The following is a 20,487-nucleotide window of genomic DNA, read 5'->3' on the forward strand; positions in this document are numbered from 1 at the left end:
ATCTATACAACCATATTCTGAATCTCCCCAGCCCAACCTTCATCGCCCTGCACATTGAAACCTAAAGTCAACCACATGAAAAAATACAACAACCTCAGAAATGATTTTGGAGTTCACCACAGGGCCCAAATCACAGCTGGAGAGCAACTCTGGGAGAGGTCCCTGGCCTCATGTCTTTCTTGTGGTTGTCCCAGGGAGAACTACTTCACCACTTGTAAAATAGGATCATGGACCATTAATCTTATCCGGTAAACTTTGCTTATCAACTATTTCAACAAATAACTCTATGGAAGAGGGAAGCCAAGAGATGAGAAGGGGTCAGGCAAATTTCACAAATTGTGTTTCCGAGCACAATTCAAAGTGTTGGTGCTGACCTTTAAAGCCCTAAACGGCCTCGGTCCTGTATACCTGAAGGAGAGTCTCCACCTCCATCGTTCTACCCGGACACTGAGGTCCAGCACTGAGGGCCTTCTGGCGGTTCCCTCATTGTGAGAAGCCAAGTTACAGGGAACCAGGCAGAGGGCCTTCTCAGTAGTGGAGCCTTCCCTGTGGAACACCCTCCCACCAGATGTCAAAGAGAACAACAACTACCAGGCTTTTAGAAGACATCTGAAGGCAGCCCTGTTTCGGGAAGCTTTTAATGTTTGATGTATTATAGTATTTTAATATTCTTTTGAAAGCCGGCCAGAGTGGCTGGGGAAGCCCAGCCAGATGGGCGGGGTATAAATAATAATAATAATAATAATAATAATAATAATAATAATAATAATAATAATTATTATTATTATTATTATTATTATTTAGACTTGCACCAACCAGTGCCTTGTCCAGATTATTGATCCAAGTCAGCTTTGTCCTACAAATCATAGTTCTGGTGGAAAGACCAGCGAGGCGCACCTGGCATGAGGCTGGATTTAAAAATTTTATTTTTGTGTGCCTTGTCTGAAGAGGAACCCGATTTATCTCTGAGCAAAACCTTTGCGGCTTCACTTTTCCAAGAATTCCAGTGGCACATTGGTGATGGTCTTGGCATGACAGCAGCCAGCCCCATTCTAATTATCTCAGCGGCATAATGTGTGCTGATTACCTATGTGTGGCAATTATATAAAATTGTTAACGTTCCTCCATTGAGTCTCTGAATCCATGCAAAGAATTCATGCAGATTAGAGCCCTCTCTGAAGTGGAAGTGGGAGCGGAACCTAGTCAGTTCCAAGCTTTTTTGAAAAAAAAGATGTTTTAAAGAACTATGAATTCATCTCTCTGTTGTTTCACTTTAAGGCTGGAATTCATATGCAAATGTGGTCTGTTAAGCTCCTGCTTGATACCTGAATGCTTCTCCACGCCTGTCTTTGCAGGATAAATGGTGCACAGTTCCTCAGAAATATCCAGGTTGTATGCTGCTGCTCCCACCTCCTTCCCCCCCAAGAGCTAATAAACTAAACTAGGGGCAGGCAACCTGCAGCCATCCTGATGTGGTTAGACTCCAACTCCCATGAGCTCCAGTCATGGCTGATGACAACACATGATGGGAACTGTGGTCCAGCAAATATTGAGCGAGCTACAGGTTCCCTGCCCCAGTGAAGGTAAAGGTAAAGGGACCCCTGACCATTAAGTCCAGTCGTGACCGACTCTGGGGTTGCGGCGCTCAGGGAGCCGGCGTACAGCTTCTGGGTCATGTGGCCAGCATGACTAAGCCGCTTCTGGCAAACCAGAGCAGCGTACAGAAACATCATTTACCTTCCCGCTGGAGCGGTACCTATTTATCTACTTGCACTGGTGTGCTTTCGAACTGCTAGGTGGGCAGGAGCAGGGACCAAGCAACGGGAACTCACCCCGTCGTGGGGATTCGAACCGCCGACCTTCTGATTAGCAAGTCCTAGGCTCTGTGGTTTAACCCACAGTGCCACCCGCATCCCACCCTGCCCCAGTGCTGGGCCACTAATCCCAAACTGATCTACCCAGGAGCTTTTCTAAAATTCTGCAAAGATAATCAGGGCTGGCCTTCCCATTGGGTGGAGTAGCACCCAAAGACTGTAGGTGCTGGGGAGCCAGGAGCAGCAGCAAGGTGCGAGTTAGAGGGCAGAGCTGGGTGTGCTGTGCTGCCCTCGGCACCCTAAGCTAGCCTGATGCCCTCAGGTGTGGGTGATGTCCTCCTACTGATGTTGCAGTGAAAGTCTTGGGAAAGGGTGGGGAAGCACCATCTTTTATGTAATCTCAGATTGGAAAATATCCTGGGCTCAGCCTTAAAGATAAGTCTGGTTTGCTGTGTCTAGAACATACACAGAGGGAGACATTCTTTATTATGGCCCAAAGACCTACAAAAACAGCTTGGAAAGCAAAATATAGCAGGAATACAGGGGAAACATTCCAAGGCAGTCACTACGTTTTATCCAGAGCATGTTGATTTCTAATTCCTATTACCCCCAAGATAAATTTTGCCACGACCAAGGTAATATCATAGAACTTTTGTTTAGTCGTTTAGTCATGTCCGACTCTTTGTGACCCCATGGACCAGAGCACGCCAGGCACTCCTGTCTTCCACTGCCTCACGCAGTTTGTTCAAACTCATGCTGGTAGCTTTGAGAACACTGTCCAACCATCTCATCCTCTGTCGTCCCCTTCTCCTTGTGCCCTCCATCTTTCCCAACATCAGGGTCTTTTCCAGGGAGTCTTCTCTTCTCATGAGGTGGTCAAAGTATTGGAGCCTCAGCTTCACGATCTGTCCTTCCAGTGAGCACTCAGGGCTGATTTCCTTCAGAATGGAGAGGTTTGATCTTCTTGCAGTCCATGGGACTCTCAAGAGTCTCCTCCAGCACCATAATCCAAAAGCATCAATTCTTCAGCGATCAGCCTTCTTTATGGTCCAGCTCTCACTTCCATACATCACTACTGAGAAAGCCATAGCTTTAACTATACGGACCTTTGTTGGCAAGGTGATGTCTCCGCTTTTTAAGATGCTGTCTAGGTTTGCTACTCCTTTTCTCCCAAGAAGAATATCATAGAACAGATCTGCTAAACCGCTGACCTTCCATACAGGAATGTTGTTCCTGCTCTTACAGCAGGGGCAGGTTTGCCCTCCCGGAGTCCCTCCCTCTCCCCTCTTCTTCAAAGTTGACTCAGGAGTTTGCTCCCAGGTTTGTGATGGCCACTGCTGGAAGGGTTTGAGCCTGTCTTTATAAGCCTGCTGCTAGCCCAACCCCCTGTGAGTCAGTAATCTCAATGAAAATATCTAACTCTGCTTAAAAACCTCCAAGGAAGGAGAGTCTACCACCTTCTGAGGGAGTCCGTTTCACTGTTAAACAGCTCTTACCATCAGAAAGTTATTCAGTGTTTAGGAGGAACCTCATTTCTTGTAACTTCAGTCCGTTGGTTCGAGTCCAACCCTCCACAGCTGGAGAAAACAAGCTTGTTCCATCTTCCATGTGGCAGCCCTTGAGATATTTGAAGGTGGCTGTCATATTTCCTCTCAACCTCATCTTTTCAGGCAAAACATACCCAATTCCCTCAACCCTTCCTCATAAGGCTTGGCTTCCAGACCCTCAACCATCTTGGTTGCTGTCCTCTGCAAACGTTCCACACTGAAATCAAGATATACATATGCACAGCATTGCCCTGATACACCAAGCTTGTATAATTTCCTTCGCAGGAAATCCCATTCCCCGGGGTCTGGAGGGATGCTTCCCTACCAGCTAAGATCCTCACCAGATGTCATGAATTTGGTTAATTTGGTTTGCAGTTCCTCCAAGTTGTTATATTAACAAATACAGTGGTACCTCGGGTTACATATGCTTCAGGTTACATACGCTTCAGGTTACAGACTCCGCTAACCCAGAAAAAGTGCTTCAGGTTAAGAACTTTGCTTCAGGATGAGAACAGAAATCGTGCTCCGGCAGCAGGAGGCCCCTTTAGCTAAAGTGGTGCTTCAGGTTAAGAACAGTTTCAGGTTAAGAACGGACCTCCAGAACGAATTAAGTTCTTAACCTGAGGTACCACCTTTATCCTAATGCTTTGTCCTCACGAATCTTTCTTTGTGGGTGCTTTTCATCATATCTTTATGAAATATATAATATAACTTAGCTCTTTGCTGCTAGCAGAATAACAGTAACGATAATAACATTTTATATTTATATATGTCCTACGCCTTTTCCTGGAGTGATTTATTATTAAGTTTCACGTTCTGCTGTAGAGAACGGCACTATTTTGCCAAATGAAAATTGCCTCTCTGTGTGTGCCTTTTTGATTTTTAGCTTTCTGAAGTTGACACCAGCCCACCCTTGTCCTCTTTGGGCCAATTTAATGGTTTGCATGTAACCGGCACAATTATGATTACATCTTTTGCTCTTGATAATGCCGTAGGTCTCAAGTGACTGTAGTGTTTTAAAATTGTCATCTTCAATTTCTTCAGAGGTGACAGCCGCTTCTTCGAAACAGTCTCTATTTCCATGGGTTAGATACATGGCATAGATACACACAAGCCCTATAGGCAGACGTGGATGGAAACCTCTGGCCTTCTTGATGCTGTTGGACTCAAACTCCCATCAGCCCCAGAGAGCATGGCCAATGATCAGGGATGATGGGAGTTGTAGTCCAGTAACATCTGGTTGGCCAAAGGATTTCCTGCCCCTGCTATGAAGTATAACTTGAACACTTTGTTCCCCAGGACACTTATTTTGTTGAATTCTTTGTTGCAAAGGAATGTTCCAAGCAGCCGCTCATTGTTATATAGCGAAGGGTGAAATTAGAGATGTGCAGCAACCCCTCATTTCACTCTGTATCCGTAGCATTTTAATCTAGCGCGATCTGTTTCAAATCCATTCTGTGTTGTTTTAATTTGATTCATTAGGTACAAATGCTCAACCCAAAGTTCCTTTTCACCCCCCATTACAATTAAACATAGCTATAACTTTGCATTTTGCATGAAATCTGCAGGCAAAGGCGCCCCGCCGGAGTGGATTAAACCTTCCACACATCCCATAAATCCTTCCATTGTGTTGTATGTATGTACAGGGAACCTTTAAAACACCTCCCCCCTTAATTAACTCCTTAATTTTCTACCAATATTGGATGCAAATTGCAGGCATGGCTTCCCGTTCTGAGGGGATGAAGTGTTAACACATTTCAGAAAGATAGACTAGTTCTCTCACTAGGGTGGAAAAACAACAACAAAAAAGACATTCCCTTGCTAATTTTTTTGTGGGCAATCAGTTTGAAAATCTGTGTGGTTTAAGGAGGTGCCCCAGACATGAAACCTGTCACAGTTCAGACATAGGTCCAGAGGCTTTCATTCTGGGTGATTGTACCTTGGTTGTAAAACTGGAAAAGTCACTGGTTTTTCTTACTGCTGTCCCGCTCCCTGGTGAAGGGAAAAAGAGAGACGGTTTTTGTATTTGTTTGCTGGGGGGGGGGGTTCGGAAAGAATACTGGGCAACATGCCTTGGATAATCAAAACTATTTTTAAAAAAAATGAAAGGAAAGGAAAAGGCAAGTTTCAACAGTTTTTTTCTTTGTTATGCAGAAGACACAACTTTTGCATATTGCTTACGTGATTAAAAATTGAGAAGTGATATGTTAGATATTGTGTGGATTTTGTATTAAAGAAATTGTATTACACTGTTAAAAAGAAAAATTGGGCTGTTGTAAAAAGGCGTCTTCTAGGGTTTATTGAAAAAGTTGCCAATACCTTGGTTGTCACACTATATTCTCTTGCTCTTAGAAATATGTATCAATATTCTCCTGTTATGTACTGTCTACTATTGAAATGGAAGATGCGATGAAAATACGCCTTTCTAGTATTAAGAGTATTTAGCATTAAGACATGGACTGGATCTAGACATGTCAAAGAAGTGATTCAGTTAAACGTGTTGTAAACTCATACAGGGAAATCCGGTAGTGAAAGACAGGACTTCACAGCGCCACCTGTTGTCACAGTGTTATATTGCATATACAACGCATATACAGTCATACCTCGGGCTGAATATGCTTCATGTTGAGCGCGTTCGAGTTGCGCTCCGCGGCAACCCAGAAGTAACGGAGCGCGTTACTTCCGGGTTTTGCCGCTCACGCATGCGCAGATGCTCAAAATGACATCATGCGCATGCGCAGAAGCAGCGAAAAGCGACGCATGCGTGCGCAGACGTGCTGTCGCTAGTTATGTTTGCTTCTGGAAGCAAACGGGGCTCCAGAACAGATCCCGATCGCATCCCGAGGTACCACTGTAAAGTGCTTTTTCTTTACCAATCTAGCTGAGTCCCTAGAGTCGTAGAAAACATAACCTAAATTTAGTGTAACATTTAAATCTTTAAATGAAAGTTTCATTTTAGGGGTGTGGGGAGGCATGAATTAGCAAAAACCACCTCCCCCATGTTCATTATTAGCAGAAGTCATCCTTATTATGGTTGTGCTAGTGTGCTACACTTCCCTCAATGGTTTCGCTGCTATGATTTATATCACTGTTATTCTTAAATGGCAAACTTCTCATTTGAAAAGCAGCACACAGGATCAGATTAATATATTTTTTTTTGGGGGGGGGGAAGCTAAATGGCAAGCAGGATCACTGAAATAACAGCCCTACCCCACTTGTTCAAAGCTCTTAGCATTTTGTGTATTCAGGAAAAGTTGCTATAAGTGCACCCTTTTTTCCTTTTTGAAAGCCTTTGATAAATAGAGAAAAAGCACATCTCTGGAACTTGTAATAACTTTTCCAGCAGAGAAAGAGATTGGATCTGTAGTAAGCAAATTAGGTATCTTTGCAGATAATGTCCCAAATTCATCAGACCGGCAATAGATAAATTACTTTCCCCCCTAATTTATAATGCAATAATGCAAACAGAACAAGTATTTACAACTTGCCCATTTTCAATAAACATGGAAATTCAACAATTATCACAGGATAGGTAATTATCTCAGGGTTTTAGCCAATGTTGAACTCTTGAAACAACTAGTATGGGGAAAATAAGTCTCTAAAATGTTCATTTTTTTTTGGCTTGTGACCAAATTCTCCTCAAAGAAACAGACTCCGTGGCAAAGGTAGAAGGTTGTACATGGGCAAAATATCGGAGGAATTTCTAGGGAAGTAAATGATTTTTTTATTTGACCAGCAAAACAAAAATAAAAATCAGGGGTTCCAGATTATTGCTAAATTGAAATTGCCTGTAGTTTGGTGTGTAGTGTTGCCAGTGCTGGTGTGGGGGTGGAGAGAAGCTTACTTCTGAATTACTTCAGAACAAAATAGCAAGCATTTTGGGATTGGGCATTCCCCTAAGGTAAAGATAAAGGGACCCCTGACCATTAGGTCCAGTCGTGACCGACTCTAGGGTTGCAGCGCTCATCTCGCTTTATTGGCCGAGGGAGCCGGCGTACAGCTTCCGGGTCATGTGGCCAGCATGACTAAGCCACTTCTGGCGAACCAAAGCTGCGCACGGTAACGCCGTTTACCTTCCCGCTGGAGCAGTACCTATTTATCTCCTTGCACTTTGACGTGCTTTCGAACTGTTAGGTAGGCAGGAGCAGGGACCGAGCAACGGGAGCTCACCCCGTCACAGGGATTCGAACCGCCGACCTTCTGATTGGCAAGTCCTAGGCTCTGTGGTAAATATATATACATTGATAGGCAGATAATGCACTCATTCAGGACTTTTAAATTTGTGTTTTGGTTGTGACTTGTGTTGAGGAAGAGACATATCTCTCTTATCTCCAATGCTGTATCACAAATTGCTTTTGAAAGAACTCTCAAATTTGAAAAGCACTCAAGGAAGGTTAGGGAAAGATGGATCTGAAATGCCCCCTGGAGCACAGGGAACTGATTGTTTCACTGTTGTTTTCTTAACCGTGGTAAATGGTTAATTAATACTCATGCTTTTCCTGACTGTGTCTTCTTTTGAGTAATCCAAGAGCAATTTGAATTGCTCTTGTGAATTGCCTGAAATGTGGGATCAATATTTGTTATGAGAATTATAAGGTCTAAGAGAGAAATTAAATGTTCATAAATGTACCAGGCAAACACATACATAAGTATATACAGTGGTACCTCGCGTTACAGACACTTCAGGTTACAGACGCTTCAGATTACAGAAGCTTCAGGTTACAGACTCCCCTAACCCAGAAATAGTACCTTGGGTTAAGAACTTTGCTTCAGGATGAGAACAGAAATTGTGCGGCAGCGGGAGGCCCTATTAGCTAAAGTGATGCTTCAGTTTAAGAAGTTTCAGGTTAAGAACGGACCTCCAGAATGAATCAAGTTCTTAACCCGAGGTACCACCGTAAACCACGTGTCTGAAATAGTACAGGAGAACAATCCTGAAGCCATTTTGACTCTCCCAAATTGATCTCAAATATTTCTCTGCAAGGAGGAAGGAAATGGGAAAACCTCCCCATTGTCTCTTTGCTCACAAATCCTGTCTTAAGGGCGTATCTGTGTATGAATAGGGTGAGCCTGTGACCTGGATTCAGGAACTGTGTATTTTCCATCGCAAAAGAATGGCCAGACTGCCCAGGTAATGCAATCAGTGACCATTATCAGGCCCCCACAGGATTTCTGCTGTAGACCACCTCCTCGGCTGTTGACTGCCTCCTTCTGTGATGTATGTATAATGTTTCGGGGGGTGGTGGTGGTCTTGGGCTACAGGGTGGGCAATTTCAAAAGTCTATATAAGAGCTTGCACCCCAATGTTCTGGGTTCCTCCTCCCTCCTGTGTGTGTGGGGGGGGGGGCGTTTGAGCACCCTGTTGCAACAGTTTAATAAAGATCAGGCTTACTAGCTGCTTTCCTTCTCAATATTCTCTGGCTGGCCTCTGTTATTTTCTCCTACCGATATAGAACCTACATAAGGACTCCATATGGGCTATTAATGTGAACCTCCCTGATTTTAATGTGAATCACCCTAAGACTTTCGGGTATAGGGCGGTATAGAAATAAAATTAATAATAATAATAATAATAATAATAATAATAATAATAATAATAATAATAATTAATAATACCCCATAAAGGAAAAGGAGCATTTTTTTCTTATAACATTATTATTATTATTATTTTAAGTTAGATGGGATGAAAATACTTGGGACATATCCTGCTACTGTAGGGCTTTGGTAGGGGGCAAAAGTTGAGGTGCTGGTTCTGGAAGGCCCACAGAACTGATTCAACTTTGATGATGATAACTTTCAGGGAAATCAATTAGAATCACAGCGGTACAATCACACTAGATGCTTCTAATGTGTTGTTAGAATTCTTTCGGCTGCCTACAAATATGATTGACTGCTCACATAAAGTGCTTTTATTGAAGAAGCCGCAGCCTTTAAAATACAAACACCCACAAACACATACCCATTGAGCTAGTGGAAATAATAATAAAAAGTCAACCCAAGGTTTATTGCAGGCAGGGCTTGTACTGATTCTACCTTCCTAGCTCACCAGGCTTTTATTTATAGAATCGAATCAGGCCAACCGTAGGCAACCTTCAAGACGATGGTTGTTCTGCCATCTTGTGTTTTGAAGCTTCAATTGCACTGAGGTACAGTGAAAGTGGAAAGCAGGCAGGAGGACATTGCAATCTTTGTGCCGCCTTAAAGACACACTGGGACATTAAATAGAAGAAGAACTTTGCAGATCAGATCAGAGGTCCATTCAGACAAACATCTTGCTGCTAATAGCTGCCAGCCACATGCCTCCAGCAAGCCCAGCAATCAGAAAAGGACGGCAACAGCCCTCTGCCCTGATTCTGGCATTATGCTTGTGAATGTAGTGCTCCATTGAAACTACAGTCATACCTTGGTTCTCGAACGTCTTGGTACTCATACGTTTTGGTTCCCAAGCGCCGCAAACCCGGAAGTGAGTGTTCCGGCTTGCGAACGTTCTTTGGAACCCGAACATCCAACATGGCTTCTGCGGCTTCCGATCGGCTGCAGGAGCTTCCTGCAGCTGATCGGAAGCTGTGCCTTGGTTTTCGAACGTTTTTAAAAGTCGAACGGACTTCTGGAATGGGTTCCATTCGACAACCAAGGTATGGCTGTAATAGTGATTTGTCATCTGTTTTGTGCTGTTCTAAGAAGAGAATCCTCTGTTCACTTACTCTTCAGCTCCTGGTTTTCAGCCAGGAGCTCCGAAATCAGCCATAACATTACAATGAAATTATGAAGCACTTGGGACCTTCCACCACACAGGTTTTCTCTTTAACTTTCAGTTAACGAGAGCCAGTGTGGTGTAGTGGTTAAGAGCGGTGGACTCGTAATCTGGTGAACCGGGTTCGCTTCCCTGCTCCTCCACATGCAGCTGCTGGGTGACCTTGGGCTAGTCACATTTCTCTGAAGTCTCTCAGCCTCATTCACCTCATAGAGTGTTTGTTGTGGGGGAGGAAGGGAAAGGAGAATGTTAGCCGCTTTGAGACTCCTTGAGGGGAGTGAAAGGCGGGATATCAAATCCAAACTACTACTACTACTACTACTACTACTACTACTACTACTACTACTACTCTTCTTCTTCTTCTAGTGATAGAGCGGGATATCAAATCCAAACTACTCTTCTTCTTCTTCTTCTTCTTCTTCTTCTTCTTCTTCTTCTTCTTCTTCTGTACCCCAAAAGCGTTCCTCAAATGGCTCATCAAACTGCTTAAAAAACAACAACGACCCTGTTGAATGCAGTTTAATTATTGCAGAGCCTCTGCCTGGAATGCAGAAAGGCCCTGGTTTCCATCTGTGGCATCTCCAGAAAGGGCTGAGAGAGAATCTCACCCGAAATTCCCAGGAGCTTCTGGGCTAGATGGATCAATGGGTCTGGTTTGGAATAAGGCAGCTCCCTCTCTTCCCCCTGAAAGCTGATTCAAGAAATTTGTGTTAATGTCTTTCGTTTAAAAATCCTGAATTTGCTGGGGGAACTTCCCTATGTGCCTTTCCTGCTTTGTTGACATTGTTTTAAAGAAAACCACAACAGCTCTCAGCCTGCAACTGTACTTCCAAAAGGATCTGAGACGATGCTGCACCCTGCAGCGTTGATCCTTCCATTTAGCCACCTTAAACAAACACTGAGATTTCTAGATTCAGGGAGGGAGCTGTGTTGGTCTGACGCAGTCAAAATAAATTACCCAGAAGAAACTTAGTTGGTCTCTAAGGTGCTACTGGACAATTTTTTAATTTAATTTAATTTTTGTTTCAACTGAGATTTCTCTCTCTCCCTCTCTCTCTCTGTGTGTGTTGCTGCTTCTTCTTCTTCTTGTTGTTGTTTTTAAAAAAGATGGGCACATTTTTATTTTAACCGCTCACAGTGGCACAATCCCTACTCCTCCATTAGAGTATCATCTCTTGTGGGTTGGCAACAGCATACAGTGCCTTGTTGGTAGTAGGCGCCGATTTGCAATCCAAGTAGGTAGCCGTGTTGGTCTGATGCAGTCGAAATTATATATATATTAAAAATGTCCAGTAGCACCTTAGAGACCAACTAAGTTTGTTCTTGGTATAAGCTTTCGTGTGCATGCACACTTCTTCAGATACCAATCGTTCATCATCCACCTGCTCTTTTGTGAAGATGTGAAGCAATGAGTGTGTGTGTGTGTGTGTGTGTGTGGAGGGGCGAGGGCTTTTGCCCAACTGCAGTCAATTGGGGAAGACAGGGCAGGCAGTTCCTAAGGCAGACCTTGCATCACTTGTGAATCGCCAAGCTGGATATAGCTCAGCAGCCGTGTGTCATGGCCTGCCTGGAGCTTGACATTCTCCCTGGTTTTTCAGTCCCAATCAGAGACACAAAGCAGAAGATGGTGGAGCCCCAAGTGGTGAGACTGTGTTTCACATGGCAGTAGTGCAGCGATAAGAGACCTAAGTTCAAGAGTTGAGAGATCGGCCTCTGGGGGTCTGCAAGATCAGAAAAGAACTAGGCTTGGTGGAAACCTGTATGGAAGTGTGTGCTTAGCATTTCCAAACCCCATATCTCTCCCTTCCACTTCTTGGGAGAACCTCCCAATACACTTTATTATGCTCAGCAAATGTCCTTCATTTCTTTACATCCAATATGACTTAAGGCAGATCATATAGTGGCCTTGTTAAGCCTTTTAAGAGCAGGTGGAACAGTATTGTACCAACATGGAGCTCAGAAGGTGCTTTTGGGTCCTAACCACATTTGTCTTCTCCTTAGGAAGGTCACAATTCAGACTGTAAAATTCACAGTAGGGTTGAGGGAGAAATTCAGTTCAATTCACATTTAAAGGTGAACTTACCTAATCTGCACTTTCTGAAAACGTGTGGTCAAAAAAGCAGCCATCCTTCAAAATCCGTACACTTCTGAATTTTGCAATACGGTTCTCTATCCACAACACTGCATATATTAGGGTGAGGTGTGATTTTTTTTTTTTAAAGATACATTGGTGAAATAACATGCAAAAACCGCATTGTGTCAGGGGGAAATTGCTTTGTAAAAATGTGTACTTTAGGCCAAGTCCATGGAAAAATGTGTGTATAAGGAGAAATTTGTGGATTTGTTCTTTTTTAAAATAAAAACAAATAGCACACCAATGTGGAAAAGTGGAGAACTGAACTGAACTTAAGAAGGCAAAAATGAGAAACTGTCAGAAGCCAAAGCTGGCAGATTCACCCATCCCTATTTCACCGTTCCTTAATATTCTCCCTCCCCCCCCTTTTGCCTCCCAGAAGTATCGCTACCAAGATGAAGATGCTCCACACGACCATACTTTACCTCGCTTAACTCACGAAGTGAGAGGGCCAGAACTAGTTCACGTTTCTGAAAAGAATTTATCGCAGATAGAAAATGTCCACGGATACGTCCTGCAATCGCACATCTCGCCTCTGAAGGTCAGTAACGCTTCTCCATGGCAACTTCTGAGCTTTCCCAATAAAAACAAACAAAATAAAAGACAGAGAGAGTGAGAGAAGTAACTGGATTTTTAAAAGCTGCAGGTGACTCCTTGTCTTAAGCTGTTTGTTGACGCGCCTTTGTGCAAATCACACCCTCTGGCAACCGTTTAATTCTCGGCACGTCCGCCGTTGTCGAAAAGTTTAGCGCTGATGTGCAACAGATCCTGGTGCAACAGGCTTGTATTGGAGCTGCGTCAGAGCTGGGAGAATTTTGCTAAAGAAGGGAATAATTCCATGTATCAACTTTTAAAGAGTGGATAAGCATAACTGGAAGGCAATTCTCCCCCCCCCCCCCCGTTTTCACAGTGCTGGCTCAATCCTTGCTTGTCCTTGTTGCAAGATAAATGAAGTATTTATACTAACGGATAATAATCGACTGAGTCCTTTGTTTTGGGGGGTAGACACAGCCTAGAAGTTGCACAGACTAGGTGGTAGACACAGACTAGAAGTTGCTCCTAAATTTTTAGGAATTGTGTGAAAGAAAGAATTGTGTTTGCCACCATCAGGTCATTGTTTACTGAACTGGTTGCTGTTGCCATGGGTGAAAAGAGGTTTGAAAAAGAGGGATCATAGCATCATAGGATTGTAGAGTTGGAAGAGACTCCAATGGACATCTTGTCTAACCCCTGCAATACAGGAATCACATAAAACAAAATGAAATATATTAAAATTCAGAGGCTTACAACATGAAAAGTGTTACAAGCTTCAGATAGTAGAGTGGCTTCCTCAGACAGCAAGAGAATTGCTTTCTGTTCTCTCATTAAAGGTAATAGGTAATAGGTAAAGGAGCCCTGGATGGTTAAGTCCAGTCAAAGGTGGCTATGGGGTTGTGGCGCTCATCTCGCTTTCAGGCCGTGGGTGCTGGCGTTTGTCCACAGACAGCTTTCCAGGTCATGTGGCCAGCATGACTAAACTGCATCTGGCGCAACGGGACACCATGACGGAAACCAGAGTGCACAGAAACACCATTTACCTTCCCGCCACAGTGGTACCTATTTATCTACTTGCACTGACATGCTTACGAACTGCTAGGTTGGCAGGTTTTGGGACAGAGCAATGGGAGCTCACTCCGTTGCAGGGATTCGAACCACTGACCTTTCGATCAGCAAGCCCAAGAGGCTCAGTGGTTTAGACCACAGCACCACCTGTCCTTTACCTTTACCTCTATCATTAACTGCAAGGCTGACTAACATTTGACCCTTCAGATGCTACTGGAGTACAGTTCCCATCATCCCTGATCATTTAACCCAAAGTAAGACACTTTTTCAAGGGACGCGGGTGGCGCTCTGGGTTAAACCAGAGAGTCTAGGACTTGCCGATCAGAAGATCGGCGGTTCAAATCCTGCGACAGGGTGAGCTCCTGTTGCTCGGTCCCTGCTCCTGCTAACCTAGCAGTTCGAGAGCACATCAAAGTGCAAGTAGATAAATAGGTACCGCTTCAGTGGGAAGGTAAACGGTGTTTCCGTGAACTGCTCTGGTTCACCAGAAGCAGCTTAGTCATGCTGGCCACATGACCCGGAAGCTGTATGCCGGCTCCCTTGGCCAAGAAAGCGAGATGAGCACCGCAACCCCAGAGTCGGCCACGACTGGACCTAATGGTCAGGGGTCCCTTTACCTTAGTGAGGTGCTGTTTGTAAAGCTGAAATGTTTAAATGCCCACAATGTTTCTTGCAAGGCAGGAGAAAATGAGAAATTGGCTATGCCCCCACCCTTGGGCTAGTGGTGGCCATCTGCTGACTCTGACCCAAGGGTACCATGTAGCAATACAGAGCCTGACCATTTATATCCCACTGTGAAGAATTCCAGAGCATGAACTGAGTATCTCATGCTCTGTGGCTAGCAAGTTACTTAGGAGTCTGTGTGGGTGCCCAGGTCTCAGAGGTTTCTTCAGTCATAGAAGGGAATAGGGGTGCATAACATCAGTGCATGTGATTGGCAGTCAGCATGAGGCCTGTGGATTGGCCAGGCCAGCAGCACTGTCAATTTCAATGTGCAGGATCAACCCTCGCAACCACAAACTGGAGAGACCACAAAATGCAGGCAACTGTGTTGACGCATTATTATGTGTGCATCTGCAGGCACACAAAATACAGAATACAATGCCCTATGAATTAGGATCAGTCTTCCAGCAGTTCTGTGTAGAGCTTCCTGGAAGTTAGCTACATTGAACTCAGTGGTAGTTACTTCTGCCTAGACTGGCTCAGAATAAAACACAGTGAGCATTAACAATCAACCATCTGAAACGCAGCTTTTAGATTTTCATTAGAAATGCAGGTCACGCTGCAAACATGTGTTACCATTGAAATTGCTGGTGTGAAGTAGGAACCCCATCAAAGAAAAGGAAAGAAGTATCTGCCCTTTGATTATTTGCCTGTATGCTGACCTATCTAACAAACTAACTTTAAAAGCCTCTTCATCTCATTCATTTGCCAGAGCTAAAAGGGTAGGTCATTTACCTTGGTGCTCCAGCAGAGCTGAGCTCCCTTTTCCTGTTATCCCCTCCAGCACACCACTGGCAGGCCTGTCCTGCTTCCCTTGTCCGCTATTGTGCTCAAGTAGAAGTCCCTGTTTCCCTTCCAGCAGTGAAAAACAGGGAGTCTTTTGCTAAAGTGCCCATCCTGGGTCTAGATTTGGAGTTGACTCCTTACCATTTCAGCTTGGCCCTGGTACCCAGTCATTTATCAGATTGCTCTTAGGAAACAGTAGCTTTTTGGTTAGTTGGATAGAGTTGGCATCCAAAAGGGTGCTTTCAGTGGGAGCCAGAGCAAACTACTGATGGAGACATCCCACCTCTTCATAAATTAGTCATCTGTATCTTCCACATGCCTAAAGCAAAGCCTTAGCTTAACTGCCTCTGCATTGTATATACGATGCCAATTCCAATTGCAGAGATTAGGCTAATGTGTATTGACTCTGCATTGTGATGTGAAAGGAAAAGCTATTATTCCAGAAATCATCTTCTGTGTCCTTCCAATGGTCTGCCGCTAGATGGTGCAGTTAGCTGGTGATCTCTTTGGTCCAGGGATTGCGATCAGTAGGTCTTCCGTTAGCCGAAATCTGAACCCGGGAGTCTAAGGGACTTGACCGAAGGCAGGCGGGGAAACAAATAGAGGTTCACTGGGAAATTCTTCACTGACTGTGACTCAGTGGCAATGCTTTAAGGACCACTAGACATTTTCACTTTTAAACAAGCCGGGGATTGCATGGAACGAAACTTCATCTGAAGCAACATGTCAAGATGACTTTTGTCTTAAGCATCTTCTGCTTGAGAGAAGCTTATGGATAATTTTGAGGGTAACCGAAACCTTTGATAAGGTGACCCAAATGTTTCTGGTTACTGTTGACTTAGAATCAGCTGCATAGAATTGTAGAGTTGGAAGGGACCACAAATGCCATCTAGTCCAAAGCTCTGCAATGCAGGAATCTTTTGCCCAATGTTAGGCTTGGACTTGGGATGGGAAAGCGCTGGCTTTCCAGATGTTGCTGGACTGCAACTCCCATCTTCATCCCTGACCATGTTGGCTGGAGCTTATGGGAATACACCACCAGTGTGGTGTAGTGGTTAAGAGCGGTAGACTCATAATCTGGTGAACCGGGTTCGCGTCTCTGCTCCTCCACATGCAGCTGCTGGGTGACCTTGGGCTAGTCACACTTCTCTGAAGTCTCTCAGCCCCACTCACCTCGCAGAGTGTTTGTTGTGGGGGAGGAAGGGAAAGGAGAATGTTAGCCACTTTGAGACTCCTTAGGGTAGTGATAAAGTGGGATATCAAATCCAAACTCTTCTTCTTCATCATCTGGAGAGCTACAGATTCTCAAGCACTGAGACAGGAACTAAGAGAGGGCTTTTGGGAAGTCATGAAGGTGGAAATAATAATTTGTGCTTTATTCTTTTAAAAAAAGAAAGAAGACCATTTTTTTCCAAGGTGTGCCTTTCAACTTGCTAGCTGCATCTGCAATTCAGATGTGCTGGTTTATTAGGCCCTCTCATCCCTCTCTGCCTCTGATTGAAGCACCGTCAAATGCAGTTCCTCCAGGGAATATAACTAATCAGCGTTTCTGAAACAAGAGCAAAATGTGCATTTGCTAAAACGAGTCTTCGGGATTTGTAATTACGCTGCTTTTTTGTTTTTGTTTTGCTTCCTGCAACTGTGATAGCTTAGAACATTTTGAGAAGCTCTGTGTGCTCGGCTTCTGTGCCAGAAGAGCCAACTCCAGCTATTGTCGGGTCCCACCCACTGCTGCCTTGGCTCCACTCCTTGTCCTCTTGGATCAGGAATGGGGAGAACGCTCCACAAAATCTCCAGGAGCTGCTGAACTGCAGTTCCCATTAGTCCCAGCCAGCAGTGCCAATGTTCAGGGATGATGGGGGGTTTATTTGACTCATGTTTGAATGTGGAGCTCTTCTTGATGGTGCATAAAAATGTTTGGTGACTTATTTTTATTATTATTTACTTATCTAGATTACTTTTATTCTGCTTCATGGTCCTGAGAGGATCTCAAACCGGTCCATAAAGATGATGATGATGATAATAATAATAATAATAATAATAATAATAATAATAATAATAATTTGAACTTCTATCCCAGCCTTTTTTCTCCAAGTGTTTAAGGTGACATACATGGTTCTCTAATAATAATAATAATAATAATAATAATAATAATAATAATAATAATAGGGATGCAGGTGGTGCTGTGGTCTAAACCACAGAGCCTACGGCTTGTCGATCAGAAGGTCGGCGATTCGAATCCCCACGACGGGGTGAGCTCCCGTTGCTCAGTCCCTGCTCCTGCCAACCTAGCAGTTCGAAAGCACGTCAAAGTGCAAGTAGATAAATAGGTACCGCTCCGGCGGGAAGGTAAACGACATTTCCGTGCGCTGCTCTGGTTCACCAGAAGCGGCTTAGTCATGCTGGCCACATGACCCGGAAGCTGTCTGTGGACAAACGCTGGCTCCCTCGGCCTGTAGAGTGAGATGAGCGCTGCAACCCCAGAGTCATCCACGACTGGACCTAACGGTCAGGGGTACCTTTACCTTTAATAATAATAATATACCCCACCCATCTGTGTTGCCCCAGCCATTCTAGGTGGCTTCCAGCATAATAAAAGCACAGCAAAACATCACACATTAAAAACTTTATGATACAGGGCTGCCTTTAGAAAGTTGAATAGTTGTTTATCTGTTTGACATCAGATGGGAGGGTGTTCCACAGGGTGGGCACCACTACTAAGAAGGCCCTCTGTATGGTTCCCTGTAGCATCATTTCTTGCAGTGAGGAAACCTCCAGAAGGCCCTTGGAGTTGGACCTCAGTGTCCAGGCTGAACGATGGGGGTGGAGATGCTCCTTCAGGTATACAGGGCCAAGGCTGTTTAGGTCTTTAATGGTCAGCACCAACACATTGAATTGTGCTCGGAAACGTACTGGGAGCCAATGTAGGTCTTTCAAGACCGGTGTTATGTGGTCTTGGTGGCCGCCTCCAGTCACCAGTCTAGATGCTGCATTCTGGTTTAGTTGTAGTTACCAGTCTGGCTGCTGTGTTCTGCATTAGTTGTAGTTTCCGGGTCACCATCAAAGGTAGCCCCACGTAGAGCGCATTGCAGTAGTCCAAGTGGGAGATAACCAAAGCATGCACCACGCTGGTGAGACAGTGCACAGGCAGGTAGGGTTTCAGCCTGTGTACCAGATGGAGCTGGTAGACAGCCTCCTTGGACACAGAATTAACCTGTGCCTCCATGGACAGCTGTGTGTCCAGGATGACTCCAAGGCTGCACACTTGGTCCTTCAGGGGCACAGTTACCCCATTCAGGACCCATTTAATCCCCACTACAGTCTTTTGAAGTAGGTTGGGACTCGCCCAAGGTCACAAAGTTCATGGCCAAGTGAGCTTCATGGCCAAGCAGGGATTTGAACCTCCCAGGTCCTAGTCCAACACACTAATCACTACATTGTGCTGATACCTTGGGTGACAGGATTCCTCAGGTGCCATTATCTAACACCAGGGTAGCCAACCTGATACTCTGAAGGTGGTCTGAGACTCCCAGCTCTCATTATTTCCAACAATTTGCTGTATTGGCTGGGGCTGATGGGAACTGGAATCCAACAGCATCCAGAGAGCACCATGCTGCTCATCTGTGATCTAACACCTGCTTTACATGCAGAAGGTCCAATGTTCAGTTCCCACCATCTCCAAGTAGGGTTGGCCAAGAACCTAGCTGGAAACTCTGGAGAGGTGCTGCCAGCCAGTGCGGGTAATACAGATCTGAATAGACCAGCGGTCTGGCTCAGTAATAACAATAACAATAACAATAACAATAACAATAACAATAACAACTAGAGCCAGGGCCTTCTCGGCTGCGGCTCCAACCGGGTGGAATGCTCTGTCACAAGAGACTAGGGTTCTGCGGGACCTGACATCTTTCCGCAGGGCCTGCAAGACAGAGTTGTTCCGCCAGGCCTTTGGTCAGGGCGCAGCCTGACTCCCTCCTCTGGCAACCTGCACAGAATTTTGTCTCATCGGTTGCCATCAATTTGATTTTAACTAATTTTTATAATGAAATATTTTTAGAATGTGTTATTATTTGATTGTTTATTTGATTGTTGTTAGCCGCTCTGAGCCCGGCTCAGCTGGGGAGGGCGGGATATAAATAAAATTTATTATTATTATTATTATTATTATTATTATTACAATTACAATTACAATTACAATTACAATTTATTATTTGTACCCCGCCTATCTGGCTGGGTTTCCCCAGCTACTCTGAGCAGCTTCCAACAAAGACTAAAAATACATTAAAATATCACACATTAAAAACTTCCCTAAACAGGGCTGCCTTCAAAATGTCAGGTAGTTGTTTATCTCTTTGACATCTGATGGGAGGGCCTTCCACAGGGCGGGTGCCACTACAAAAAAGACCCTCTGCCTGGTTCCCTGTAGCTTTGCTTCTCGCAGTGAGGGAACCGCCAGAAGGCCCTCAGTGCTGGACCTCAGTGTCTGGGCAGAATGATGGGGGTGGAGACGCTCCTTCAGGTATACTGGGCCGAGGCCGTTTGGGGCTTTCAAGGTCAGCACCAACACTTTGAATTGTGCTCGGAAACATACTGGGAGCCAGTGTAGCTCTTTCAAGACCGGTGTTATGTGGTCTTGGTGGCCGCCCCCAGTCACCAGTCTAGATGCTGCATTCTGGTTTAGTTGTAGTTTCCGGGTCACTTTTCAAAGTGGTCCCACGTAGAGCTCATTGCAGTAGTCCAAGCGGGAGATAACCAGAGCATGCACCACTCTGGTGAGACAGTCCGCGGGCAGGTAGGGTCTCAGCCTGCGTACCAGATGGAGCTGGTAGACACCTGCCCTGGATACAGAATTGACCTGTGCCTCTATGGACAGCTGTGTGTCCAAAATGACTCCCAGGCTGCCACCTGGTCCTTCAGTTATAAGGCAGCATACTATTTTCCTAACACCTCGCTTATTATTATTATTTTTTTACTAGATAGGAACATAGGAATCTGCCTTATATTAGGTAAGACCATTGGTCCATCTAGCCTTGTATTGTCTACACTGACTGGAAGTGGCTCTCCGGTGCTTCAGGATGTCATTTCCAATCCTACTAGGAGCTGTTGGGAATTGAACTTTTGAGACCT

General features: G+C 44.7%; 1 protein-coding gene across 5 annotated transcripts in view; it reads left to right on the top strand.

Moving 5' to 3' along the window:
* Positions 1-20,487, top strand: part of DLG2 (discs large MAGUK scaffold protein 2) — a 904,765-nt gene that overhangs the window by 452,058 nt on the left and 432,220 nt on the right. For 4 of the 5 annotated variants that reach the window (XM_083499674.1, XM_083499676.1, XM_083499678.1 and 1 more), the window contains one exon: positions 12,629-12,790. In XM_083499674.1, coding sequence (XP_083355800.1) covers positions 12,629-12,790 — 162 coding nt within the window. The remainder of the gene's footprint in view (positions 1-12,628; positions 12,791-20,487) is intronic. The other variant, XM_083499677.1, reaches the window with a different exon arrangement.

This window comes from Podarcis liolepis (genome assembly GCF_965112155.1).
Source record: "Podarcis liolepis genome assembly, chromosome: 4".
NCBI classification, from domain to species: domain Eukaryota; kingdom Metazoa; phylum Chordata; class Lepidosauria; order Squamata; family Lacertidae; genus Podarcis; species Podarcis liolepis.